This window comes from Rhea americana, unplaced genomic scaffold (assembly GCF_003343005.1).
Source record: "Rhea americana isolate MKP2758 unplaced genomic scaffold, rheAme1 scaffold_38, whole genome shotgun sequence".
Taxonomy (NCBI): domain Eukaryota; kingdom Metazoa; phylum Chordata; class Aves; order Rheiformes; family Rheidae; genus Rhea; species Rhea americana.
In genome coordinates, this window is record NW_028186512.1 from 833,105 (window position 1) to 846,703 (window position 13,599).

General features: G+C 35.5%; 1 protein-coding gene across 2 annotated transcripts in view; it reads left to right on the forward strand.

Moving 5' to 3' along the window:
• The window catches only part of LRBA (LPS responsive beige-like anchor protein), a 399,174-nt gene that overhangs the window by 331,632 nt on the left and 53,943 nt on the right, over positions 1-13,599 (forward strand). For both annotated transcript variants that reach the window (XM_085313166.1, XM_085313167.1), the window contains exon 48: positions 10,553-10,720. In XM_085313166.1, the coding sequence (XP_085169292.1) occupies positions 10,553-10,720 (168 nt within the window). The remainder of the gene's footprint in view (positions 1-10,552; positions 10,721-13,599) is intronic.

A 13,599-nucleotide genomic window follows, 5' to 3' on the forward strand; every position in this document is an offset into this window, starting at 1 on the left:
CATCCAAAACACTTAGAGCAACTCTTATGTTGTATGGAAGTAATTGTGAGGAACTACAGGGCCCTTCAGCTTTCTGGAATAAGATCTCCCAGTTAGTGATGGCTCTGAATGACACTGAACTTGAGACAAGGACTTGATGTTATCCTTATGCTTACCTTCCTCCAGATAGTAAAGCTTGCATAGCAGAGCTGTGGGATTTTATTTCTAAATTTTCATGTACTAGTGTTACCCTAAGTCAGAATAGATAGTCATAGTGCAATGGTAGTTGATTAAAACCGTATGAGTTTGTTGTTGCTACTTAAAAAAACATTACAGGATTTTGAAACTTGTTTCTTTATCCATACAGGGAAGTAATGTCTTAGATAAGCTGCTTGCTTGTTTGGTAAAGAAAAGAGCCTTTAGACATCTCTAGCAGTTCATTCTCTGAAGTAAACGACTAATAGGAGGATGCTAAATACTGTTTTATTGCAATATATTTTTATTTTAGTTTTAAAGACTATTGCTTTTTTAGCCACCTTCTGTGAAGAAAAAAATATATTGTTGGTAGAAGTGAAAATTCTAGATTCCTCTCACATTTTACTCAGCTTGTAACTTGAAAACTTTAATTTATTTAAAATGATGATAACTTTGTCCATGTACTTTTTCAATATATAACTCATAAAATAGTCGTCTCTCACTCCCTACCTGCTAACACCATTCATGGCAAAGTATTATGAAGACTATGAAGAGTTTACTCTCAGCTACAGAATGTCTATTGTACTTTGAGATGTTTAAACCTTGATTTCGTGAGCGTGCTCAGTATAGCTAGTATACCACTTGTCTTTCTGTGTACAGCTGTCACAGTGAAACTTTCAAACTTCATCAGTGTCACCTGAAAGTTTGAAGCAGGTTAAAGAAAGGAAGGGATTCAGAAGAAATTGAACAAGGCACAAGAAAGCAGTGTGGAGAGAACTGGTTGAAACTCACCGTGCACTGCATGGAGAAATTAGAACCAGAATGAGAGATTTGGCTTTTCCTAAGGATGGGAATTTTAAAAAGTGATTTACAAATATGATCTATTTTCAGTTTGATTCATTTCAGTGTGATGTTCAGTTCAGGAGTCAAGTGTCTAACCTGACTCCTAAGAACTCTTGGTTCTATCAAAAATTCCAGCACCAGCCAAGCTACTGTCAGAGACAGCCCAGGGGATCCGCTAGGACACTGCATGTCAAACTATCAAGAAACGCTGGGGCAGAGACCTCCTTAATGAGGACACTGTGGWAGTGCTTTTCCTAGGCATTTTGCCATTAGGTGAGCTACCCTTGAACACCAGTTCATCTGGATCCAGACTTGCTTAGCAAATGTGTCARAACAAGATGTTCCATGAAAACCTGTTTGCTTTTGGGCAAACTTGCAAAAAGATTTTCATTTTCCAAATAGTATTTCATCTTCCACAARTCTGAATTTTCTCTTAAATGCTGAWTGTAGAAGCTCTAGTGTGAGGGGAGCCAGACCGAGACAGAAAGGCAGCCCCAGCAGGACTCTCTTCCCTTTTTATTTCTTGTGCTGAAAAAGAAGTTTTCTAAAAGTGAATGGAAAAGCCTTGAGAACTGTACAATCTCATAGTGGTAGTGTCTTTGACACACATGTTCTCTCTTTCTTTGTCACTATTAAGTAATGATTCTCTTTTCTGTGTTGTTCAAGTTAAATACCAACTCTAAGGAGCGTGGTGTCTTTGTGAAACATAGTTTGTGGTGTTTTCAGCCTAAGCAGCTATACAAAATGTCTTCATAAAAGATCAGAACTTGTCTGTTCATAGTGATTGCAAGGTAGCAAATCCCATGCTTATCTATGCATGTTAGCCCCAAATGCATTACACAGCTGTGCTGCGTGATGATATAGTGCTGCTTCCTATTTTTCCCGTAACTGATTTATTCAGATGTGGTACCCTAATTGCCTTTGTAAATCTTATGTTCCATTCTCCAAAAACTCTTGAACACACTATTTTGTGAATTTAGCAGACAAGTCAAATGACAAGATTGAAYTGACTTATCTGCATGGCTTGTATCTAACCTGTGTTTTAAATATTAAATTCTTTGACCTTTTGTCATACYGATTTTTAAACAAGTCCTTCCAGAACGCTTTTTCTTGGAACTGGCTTCAAAGACAAATTAGATTAGTCTCTACAGCTATGCTGTTGCTTGTGCTCTTTGCAGTGATTTGAAGACCAYGTATTTGCAACCGTTTCTGTCTCTCCTTACATGTTTACTAATMGCTGTTGATCATCACATTTCACGTGAATTGCATGTGCAACTGGCTCCTCAAAGCACACTGTAAATGTTGCAGCTGTTGAAATAGAGGGCAAAAGTAAAGCAATGGTTGCCTTCACGATAGCAAACTAAATCAGAAAGGTGAAATGGAGGAGGAGGTTTAGCTGTAAAACATGTATAAAAAAATCACCAGTTTCTTCTAATATGAAGTATACTGTACTGATTGTAACTGATTGTATACTGTAAATGACTGTTAATCAGATAGAATGAGTAGTAATGAGTAATTTCAGAATTTAAAGAGATCAAAACCTGTAGTAGCCATCCTAATACTATACATGAAGGCTTTTCCCAGCGGTGTTCTCTTTGTGTTCATGTAAACTTCTTTTGCATTTTGATCATACAAGTTTAGTTCTCGTTTAAGACACTTTCTCTTTCTAAAAAGCTTCATCATCTTCACCACATTCACCAAGTTTCACCATGTATTGTATTAAAAATATGCTAGGAGTGCGTATGTTCAGTGGGATGTAAGCTAAAACGCAGACATGGAGTATGTTGTCTCTGGCTATAGCAGTTTTCTGGATTTGTGTTCGACCTGTTCCTGTTCAATATTTCAATACAAAAGCAAGCTGAGATCTGTTCAGCCTCAAAGGCAAGCAAATTTTATATGGTTTACAGTTTYGTAGTGTGTTTTTTGCAGGTCTCTTGCCACTATTCACCATGATAAATGCTCTTTCRGAGGTGCGTAGCACTCTGACCTGCCAGTTTGGCTTTGGTGTTTGGCAGCAACTGTGTTCATGCTGACGAGGCACAAGCTGATGCCATGCAGAAGTCCCTTGGTTAGAAGCATGCAGGTTAACCAAGGCGTTAGGAACAGTATAGGAACAGTATACCTGCATTAACCATCTGAGAAGAGAGGTGTGTTAGTGCCGTTGGGCAGCTTCCCTACCGACTCCATCAGCTCTGTTGGTGCACAGCACTGCGTTGTGAAATATAGTCATATCTTGTGGGATTTTGTTTGTTTTTTTAATACAAAACTTCATTTAAGCTAATTGACTGAGCTAACTGTCAGCTGAGTGGTTCACAGTCTGTGTTTCCATGGGTAATAGGTTCCAGATCCAGTCTGTCAGGCTTCAAGCAAACAAGTGCTGGATGACCTGGGAAAGGAATTGCTGGATTTTGGGGAGGACGGAGCCTCCCACCTCATTTTGGTGCTGTGTGGGGGAGAGGGAGGCTTAAAGGGCTTGTCATCCAGACCGGTGCTCTTGGTCTTGGGAGGTGTTGCTGGCTGTTCTGACGCGAGAATCCTCCGACAATGTAGCCGACTTTCAAACATGGACAAAAATTAGGGGGGAGGAGAGGGAAGGGTGGAGAAATCAACAGCGTTTCCTGGTGTTATAAATACTTGCTTTTAACCATGTTTGTAGTAAGAAATGGTTATGGGCTAACCAGTCGTGGTTAGATTTTCTGAATGTCTCGGGGGAAGGAGAAATGCAAGCCACATACATCAGTATTATCATGCTTATGAATAATGATAGCCATTTGTATGACTCCACAACTGTAATTAATTACGGCTTTTATATATTATTTTTCATGTAGGGGAATTTAATAAAGTCATACTGGTCAGATTTTGTTCCTATCGCAATTCTTCTGTATCTTTTCTATCTCTGTCTAAGAAGAAATCAGACAATCTGGAAGGGACCATTCTTAGTATTTCTTTGAAGAGCAGCTCTCGTTTTGTGGAGCCAGTTGGCTGACGTGGGTTTTGCCCACTCCTTTTTAATGTATTATTGTCACAACTAAGACTGTGGCTGTGTTAAAAAGTGAGGAAAACTACTGTGAATTTATAGCTCTTCATCTGTTCTGAGTACTTGCGTGCACACTCAGTGAGAAGGATGCACCAATTACATTTTCTATCAACAAATAAGCCCTGTGTATTCAGCACAGAGATATTATAACTACAGTACTTCTAGCACCCATCTTGGCATTCTTAAACCTCTTTTCAGTTTCTTTACATTATACTGCTATCTTTGGAGTTCTGTATTTTTAAGTCTGACTCTCCAAATGTTCTAATAGCTCTAATGCTTTGTGTCTTCTGATGACATTGTAACCAAACTGAAGAGATCCTGCAAACACGGATGCTTAACTTCTCCCATGTAAGCTATATTTCTGTGAAGGCAGTGAAATTGCTCATGGGTAAATTTAAGCATCTGGGGAAGTGTTTTCACTATTGGCACCAGAAGTTAGATGTCAAAACTTGGGAACTTAACAATAAAGATGGAGCATTTGGTGTGTTTACCTATATACACTTCATAATAAACTGTAGCAATTTTACCTTAAAATATTTCTTTCAAATTTCCAGATTACCATGTATATACCTAGCATATTACATATAATGAAAAATAATTTTCAGCGATGATCTCTGCCCTTTATAGAAAGGTTGGATGTGAATACTTGAGGGCAGGATTTTATGTTTACCTAAATCTTATGTTTTTGGCATCTAATGGTAGACACTCCAGTTGACATTTCAAAGGAAATGTAGCCTTCGTTTTATGAAATACATAGCAGCTGTCTGATTYGTCCATTTATAACTAACTACAAAATAACAACTGTGGGCTGAATATAGACCTTGGCAAAAGATGCACAAGTGCTGGAGATTTTTAGCTAAACATTCTCCTAAGTTCTGTTTTGGTAGTAATTCCATAAATTCAGGGACATCTTGAGTTATTAGATTGTCACATTTTTTTTGGTTAAGTGATGTTTATGCAGAATTTACCTTGCCACAAAATTTTGTTTTGTTTTTTTTTTCATTTTTTCTTTTGTCATTTCTTAGTACTTTATTGCTAAATAATGAGAAGTGGAGGAAGGGAAGTTTATCTTGCAGAGATCTACTAAGTGTGAGTTTGTCCTGTAGTTATTGATATCCTTTATTCTGCAAGATCAGTCTTCTTGTTTAAGCATCCGAATTAATTCTTTTTAATAGGATTGTATTTTCCAGAATTATTCTTCTATTTTATCAAACTGTTGGTAACAAAGTAGAAAAATAAGTAAAAGGCTAACTTTAATTGTAATAGCAAAGAAGAATATACTGGCGGTATGCTTCTGGGCAGCATTTTAAAATAAACAGAATAAAGGAAAAAAGAGATAATCCATATAACTTAAGCTGTAAAACAGTTGATCACTGTCTGAGACTTTTCAAGTTTAACACAAATAGCAAAGTGCAGTAAATACAATTATATGTATTTTCTGTAACTGTCAGCTTGGAACCATTATTTACAGCAAGTTAGAAACAACCAGTTGTGTAAAAGTTTTGCATGTCTGTTTCATCCATTCAAAATTTACATTACCTCCTAAAAATGATCATTTTTCACCTGAGGATGTCGGCTGTCCTCCTCTTCCTCCTCCTGATAGGATTGCCTCGAGGCAAGCTTGAGTTCAATGTATTTCTAATAGTGTTCTATACTTTTTTCAGACGCCTACCCGTGTGATCAAGTAGTGTTTCAGATGAAAGAGTATTTGGTGATTTACTTTTAAATACTATCAGATACGGAGAAACCTCAAAAGATAAAGCCAGCACTTCAAGGGTTAATATGTTATTAGTAGAACAGGAGATCTGGCAACTATTGCAGAAACTAGACCTAATGGTGCACACAAACAATTTGTCAGTCTTCGTAAATGTGAATAACTTTCCACAAAGTGGCTGCTCTGCTTTGTTTGAACAGGCTAAACTTTTCCTTTTTGGACTTTAAATCTTAGAAGTGAAATGTGATCCACATATTGAATCAAAATCATTTAATTCAAAGCATATTTTGATTGGAACAAGTTGACATGGAAAGAAACTCTAGAATAAAAAAAAAGTTGAAAGGACCTTCTATCATATGTTTAGCAGGAAAATTTGAAACAGTTCTAATTAGGCTGAAAAAAGCAGCCTTCTTCATTGTAGCTTACAAAGGTCATATATCAATGTTAAGGCGGCATTACCAGCTAGTGTCTGAAAGCCTGCACATGCAAACATTACTCCAGTTTGGAGGTTTTTGTAACATGTGGGCATGTGCTTGCTTACAGCCCAGGATACACACTCAACGAGTTTAAACTGGTTACCTGGTACTTCAGTTTTGTGAGTGCTTTGTAGTACTCTACAAGAGTGCCTTTTTCACATRAGAACTGTATTGGTGCTCAAAATGTGTGAAATCCAAATTCATGCTTTTCTGTTCATACATTAATTTTTTTAAAATGGAAAGATTTTTTTTTTTTTTAAGCCTCAATTATTTGGAATAATTCAAAGGGAATTCCTTACTTCACAGTGGAATTAAAATGTTTAGCCCATTGGAGAATATAGGCAAATATTTGTACTTATATTATAATTTCTTACTTGCCAATGTAGCRTGTTCCTGAATCTTAATCTTTTTTTTTTAATTGCATGAATAGGAAAGATCTGTTAAGCATGAGAAACAGTTTTGTTGTCTCATCAAAAATTTCTCCTTTCATTTAGGCSATATAAAACACATTTTGTAGAGGTTGGACTCTCTATCTTTCAAAGTAAGAATAATATGCATGCTTTATGCCATGTTTCGGGATTGTTTTGCTTTAATCAGCATAGAAGTAAGGCAAGCAAGTCYGTGGACTTGTATTTCTGAATAGCTTCATTATGAATAAATATCTCCACTGGTGAAAAGAAATGCACTTAATATCTTTACCTGATTTCAGCATTGGAGCATCCTAATCTCTAGCACAGTATGTATTTATTTTTAATAGGCATCACTTCASATACTATAATACATTAAATAATCTAAACCAGAAAAAAAAGGGGGGCAAACCCCAATGGCAGCTACATCAAAGATACTTGCATTTTACTCAGAACCTTGATTCCAAAGGTATAGGATGAGGATCGTCTGGAAAGTGCATCATAATGAATGACAAGGTTGTTTATAGAAAAAAAGGAAAAATCCTTCCTAACCTGGCTAGTTTTGTATTTTTGTCATTCTGACCATGTTTTACCAAATCGTTGTGTTTTGGACTGATGGTCTTTACTTGCTAGTTGAAAATTATTCTCTATTTATTCTTTTTGGAAAACATTAAATAAAAAGATGGACATTAAATAATAAGTTTCAGAATTATTTTTGAAGCAGTATTTTTAACTGCATTTGCTTTAACGACATGAGTATGTACATTTGAAAAATATTTGTRAATAAACTAAAATATCCTCAAAGCTCCAATTTGTTGATGTTTCTGCAGCATACCTACCTTGGGATTGGAGAACTGAAAGTTACTAATAGGTGTTTGTGTTTGACAGCTGTATACTGTACTTTTTAGCATATCTCAAGTGTTTTAGTCTCTGCCTAATAGATCTCATTAAAGAAACAGATATCACCCCAGGAYGGTTTGTCAAAGTTAATATGAGTCCCTGTGGACAGGATTGACAATTTGTGTGTGGCTTCACGTGACAGTCTTTTCAGGGTATTATTTGATCCTTACCAATTGGGCTTTAGTCTCTGATTTATTTTACAATAACTCAATAGGATTCAGTAGCCCTGTATTACGCTGGACATCTTAGTGGATTTTTGTGTTTTACTTGCTTTGCGGCGAGCACACAGTGGGTGGAAGCGATGCAGGCAGTCTGCTAGGGGAGCGCTGATGGTTGATGGGGTAGCTTTAAGAGCGGCCTGGGAAGGCACTTTAGTATCCCATAGCTGCACGCTGTATTTAACTTGAGCCTTAATGAGCACTGGCTGCCCTAGATGTTTAAGTAATCCTCAGCGCTTAACATGCTCTACCCTTGGTTTAGTTTTGCAGTAGGCAAATGCTAGCAGTAATAATTTTTTAAAAACCTCTTTTTAAAAGAGGATAACTTGCTAGGACTGTAATAGATCTGTCCTGTGGGTTTGTGCAAACTGGAACCTTTTTCATTTTTCAGATTTTTTTAGTGGTGCCCATCTTAAACAGCATGTATCAGTGTGGATGTACAGCGTGTGTCACACATACTAATACATTGCACTGTTTACCTTGAAAAATCAGTTTATTTTTTAATCATCATACAGCCTGTTCATTATTGATCCTCTGTTAGTGGAGTCACACCATAAACACCTCCCTCCAATGAAGAACTTAACTGTGAACCTGCAATGACAGGCAACATTATTTATTCTTTGGATTTGTGTATGCAAAATTTGGCTTGTTCTTCAGAGTCCTGAGTATTACTGTTGACCATAGGCATTTTTCATTTAGCCCTTATATTTGTGATTTTGGCATATAAGAAAGAGTTTAAAATTGCTTAATTTGTGTGGGGGAACTCTACTACTGAATTAATACGAATTGCAAGTGTAAATTCAATTTGAACTTGAAGAAGGGAAGTAAATTGACAACCAACCACTCCATGAACAGGCAGAAAGTGTGTGTTTCGGTCTACTTTTTTTAAGATAGGTTGATTTAACTGTTCATCTGAGGAGATTACAGAGTGATATTCCTTTAGATTCATGTCCAGGTGTTTTGTAAGTTTAATATGACCATTACAAATCTAGTTTTTGAAAACAAAGCAAAGTACCAAAGATGTCTGCGTATGCTAAATGCATATTAAAAATCTAATAAGTCCTTAACACTATTTTTTCCTGAGAGAAATAATATAATGATAATAGTAAGTATGTTCTAGGGTTAAACTGTTCTAGTGAGATAGCAGGAAAATTAATCCCTATCATAGTCATTTGCTGAGCCCTGTAGAATTTTATGGCTGCAAATTGTAGTGTTATGGACACTCATGAGACTCCTGACTGTTTTTATCTTACTAAACAATTTTGAAATCATTAATTTTTAATTGGCCTGCTTGTGGTTTTTTATAGCTTTAATTGTGCGTCTCTCTTTTTTTTTATTTAAAAAAAGAAAAAAGAAAACATGTAAAAAAATTCTGTCTAAGCACATATGTCGTAAGATAGTTCCATATGATCATCCAAAGAGATAGTATGTGTGTGGTAATTCATTTTAAAGAGTGCTTTCAGCAATTCAGTAGCTGGGAATCCTAATAAAAATAATAATAATGAAAAAAGAATGATATGAAGTAGAAGATATGTACAGGTCTTTTCTTGATTGAAAGTTCTAATTAAGTGAATCGAGGAAAATTAACTGAAATTAGCTGTCAGAAAGTCACATTTAAATGAGTAATGATCTGGTTTGGCAGTAAACATTTAAATGATATAAATTGCCATTTAAGTGTATGGTTTAATGTTTGTCATGCATTAATATGACATGAGACTGCAGTGACAATCAAGCAGCTTGCTCTAATTTGAACATATTTAGGGCTTTTGTGTGGAGTGCACCACACAAATTAAGACAATTGCTGTTTTTATGTGTCAATTTAAATGTTGTTTCCAGGCATCGGTTAATGAAACAAACCCATCATTTTTGTGTGCAAATTGCAGAGTGGTTTCCTTGGTTTTCAGATTAATTTAACTTCCTCTGCTCAAAATTAGGAATTTCCTTTACAAGGAAAATACTATTAGTTTCTTTAGGTGAAGTGAATATCAGACTTCGTTACATTGTCCCATCTCATTAAAATAGAAAATATATTGAATTGTCTGTATGAAAGAGAGGAAGCAAATCGTGCTAGTGATCTAATCTAGACGAATTAACTCTTTAGGTTAAAATGATTTTTAAGTTACCTTTGAATATATTTATGATGTATCTAATACTATTATGGAGAGATGCATTATTGTTTGGTTCTTTTGTCTTGGAGATTGGATTGTAATTAGATAATGTGATCAAAAAAAATGATTTAATCATTCAGCATAGTACTGTTTCTGTAAAGGTCTATATACTAGATGTACACAAGAAATGCAAAAAACAAACAGCAAGTTGGTATTCCTGCATGTAGAACATCTTCCGTTGTAGCCATTTGAACACCCGTAGTTAGTTCAGTTTCCTCAGCTCCACCAACCTTCTGTCAGTCTGCCACAGAGGCGTTGCCTTGCACGCCATTCACTCGGCAAAACACACATAGCAAAACACAATTTCATCTCGAGGGTGTGTAAAAACATAGCTTGGCTGTCCACAAATATATAAACACTTTCCATTCATTGCATGTTTCTTATTCCCTCTATTCTGACCAGGAGGGCCAGAGTCTCACGGTCATTTGGAAGCAGGACAGGTTTAGACATGAGACCCTGGCATCTATCACGGGGACCACCTGTTCTTTTTCTGGTACAGTTTCTAAAATACTATTACTGRTTTCATAGTGAGACTTGTTAGGGTAGTTCTGTACACTCTTCAGAATATACTTCTACCACTTAGAAATAAAGACTGTTTTTGTGTTTTTTTTACAGGCATTAGAAAGTGAGTTTGTTTCCTGCCAGCTTCACCAATGGATTGATCTGATTTTTGGCTACAAACAGCAAGGACCGGAGGCTGTTAGATCCCTGAATGTATTCTACTATTTGACTTATGAAGGAGCTGTAAATTTAAGTTCAATAACAGATCCTGTATTAAGAGAGGTAAGTTTGCACTTCACATATTGTTGGCCAATGTTCTGTTGAAAATGTAACAATTCCATATTGTTTAAGGCAACCAGTGAATGTTCAAATCTTTGCTTTCTTCTGTGGTTTGGCTAAAGGCCGGTCAAATGGAAGGTGCCTGAAACTTAAGAAACCTCCCATCAGAGACACAAGAAATTGGAGAACAAGCATGCAAATTGTTCTTCAAATTTGTGCACCTAGGTTCAGCACAAACTGGATGCTAATACAGAAATAAATCTTCAAGGATTGCTTTTTTTGTTGAGGGCATTTATTCTACTCACTAATTAATAATGGATCTTAATAGAAAAGAAAGATGAGCAACCTTGATTTGGCTTGCATTTTTTGATTACCTTTTACAGTATTAACGTTGTCTGTTAATGTCATCCTGTGTAGGTAGTAYGCATCAAATACACTGTAATTTTGTAGTTTTCAATATTTTTGTTTGCCTTTAGGATGTCAAAGTAATGCTAAGTTGTCCTGTATTTTTCATGTGCAAAAGTAAATATTAAATCATTGGAAAGATAAGTAGTCTTTTACTCAGACTCAGCAGCACTCAGAAAAATCTATTTTCTAAAATATCCCTCAGGATATTCGTGAGCTTAAGGACTCCTCTCCCCTGCCTAAATGGCTGAAAAAAAAAAAAAAAAAAAAAAAAAAAAAAAAGTGGTGGTGGTGATGATTAAAGGTGATTTTTTTAATAGGTGATATTTCCTTTGTTCAGACCAATTCACAAAAACCAATTATAACTGTAAGTATATTAATTATAGAATAAATGTAACTGGCACTTTGTCATCAAATATTCTGACTCAYTGAGAACAGAGTGATGTGAATGCTTTAGGTAATTGTATTTAAAAGCACGGCTGGATGTATACCAGCAGAAAATATGTGTGTGAAATGAATGAAATCAAGAATGGTGACATTTCTATTTACAAACATTAGTACATTTGTACACACTAGTCACCTGATTGTTGGGGCACCTTGACTGCCTCTGTAGGTTGAGTCACATCATAGCAACTGCCTGGGCTGTACCTAGTGCGTGGCAGCAGTGTAGAGATTTGGGACATGCCTGGCAYGTAGAGGTGCACAACAGCTGGGTTACTAACAAGAGTGGTGGCTGGATGTCATAGTTCTTTTGGTTGCGGTCGGTCAACCTGCAGATTTCGTGTTGGTCYGCTAAAGCTAAAATAAAAATGAGCTAAAATAGATATGCTGCATATAATTACTTTTAATTGGAGCTGAGAGGAGAGATACTGGAATACTTGGCTTGTAAGAAAAATTGTCATCATCTGGATTTGGAGCAGTTATTGGCCAAGGGTAATGTATGTCACTGGTCACGCTGTCATTTTTTATTTCTTTGATAATATTTGTCTACAGTATGCTGACAGGGAGACTCTCCTTGTAATTAATAAATATAATTAATGTATTTATTATATATATCAATAATTAATGTTTATAATTAATTTTGGTTCAATCTTCAGTGTTGATTTTGACATACTCTTAATGTGAACTACAACTTTGACTGTATGTGTTTAGACACGCTTTTATATTTTTTTTYATTTGTGACCTAGCATAATATAAATGTTACTTTTTACCAAGGTATTGCTTTTTAAAATTCTACTCGTTTCCTAAAAGACTGACTTCCSAAATAGTTAATATGTATTGGTAGAAAAAGCAGAAAAATAGTCTCTCAGTAAAAGGACATTAAATAATGAMGCTAATAATCAAAATAATACTAACTGAAATAACAGCCAGCACACATAATGTTTTTATATAGTTTTTATTTTTTCAAGAACAGCTGTATTATCAGTATAACGGCAACCTGTTTTACGTATGTCATAGCCTGAAAAAAGGATATATTAGACTAAGGAAAGTTRAAAAACGATCTGGAAGGTATGGATTGTCTAAAGAGAGGCATTCACTTTGTACTTCTATATATATTTTAATATATTTGTTACCAAACCTTTTGAGTTTGTCATGTTTTATTGTACTTTATTATAATATTTCTTATTTTTGAATTGTTTCATGCCATTCTGAGCTGAGTGGCAGGAAAAAGGAAAATGGGAGGGGGAGAAAAGTGGTGCCATAGAGTTCCTAAATAAGGAATAGCTTATCAGCAGAAGAGTTTTGAAACGCTGTTGATGTCAAGAATTGTCAAATGGACCCTGAAAGAATAGTGTTTTCTGTAGTATTTTTTTTCTGTGTTATTTGAGGATCGGTCCAATGGAATATTTTTGTTTAGTATTTTTCAGTCTTGTATTTAAGTAAGTCAAAGAGGATGTTCTAAGAGCAAAAAGATTTCTGTTGAGCAATGTATCCCTTCCTATTTACATTTATTTTGTAATAGCATATTTTTGTATTATGTACATGTGTATATGTAATTTAAAATGTTACACATGATCAGCTCCGATAYGTTATCAATAACAGTGCAAAGAGATTTAATGAGTGTCATCACCAATAGTGAGTTATTCTGGTTTTACTCATGAGTAAAGATGAAAGTAATAAAAAATCTGATTGTGTGTATATCTATGTGCATAATCCTTCTATATCTATGTGCTAAATGAATTTATCATGCACCTTTGACAGCCTCACCTTCTTCCTGCTTACTAATCCATCTCCCTGAGGACCTRCGCTAGCTTTCTGTACTGCTGAGCAGCTTCAATCAGTGTTTATTTTTCTCTTTAAGTCAGCTTGCCAGAAAATATTTCTCCTTTTCTCTTGCAGAGTCCTGGTTAAAGGCCAAATGAGTTTCTGATCTGGGCAATTAATAGTATTTTTAGACAGGCATGACACTTTAGATTTAATATCTGTTTATTATGGAAGAGTTAAACTGGGAATTTTATTCTAGATTTCTGGGTTTT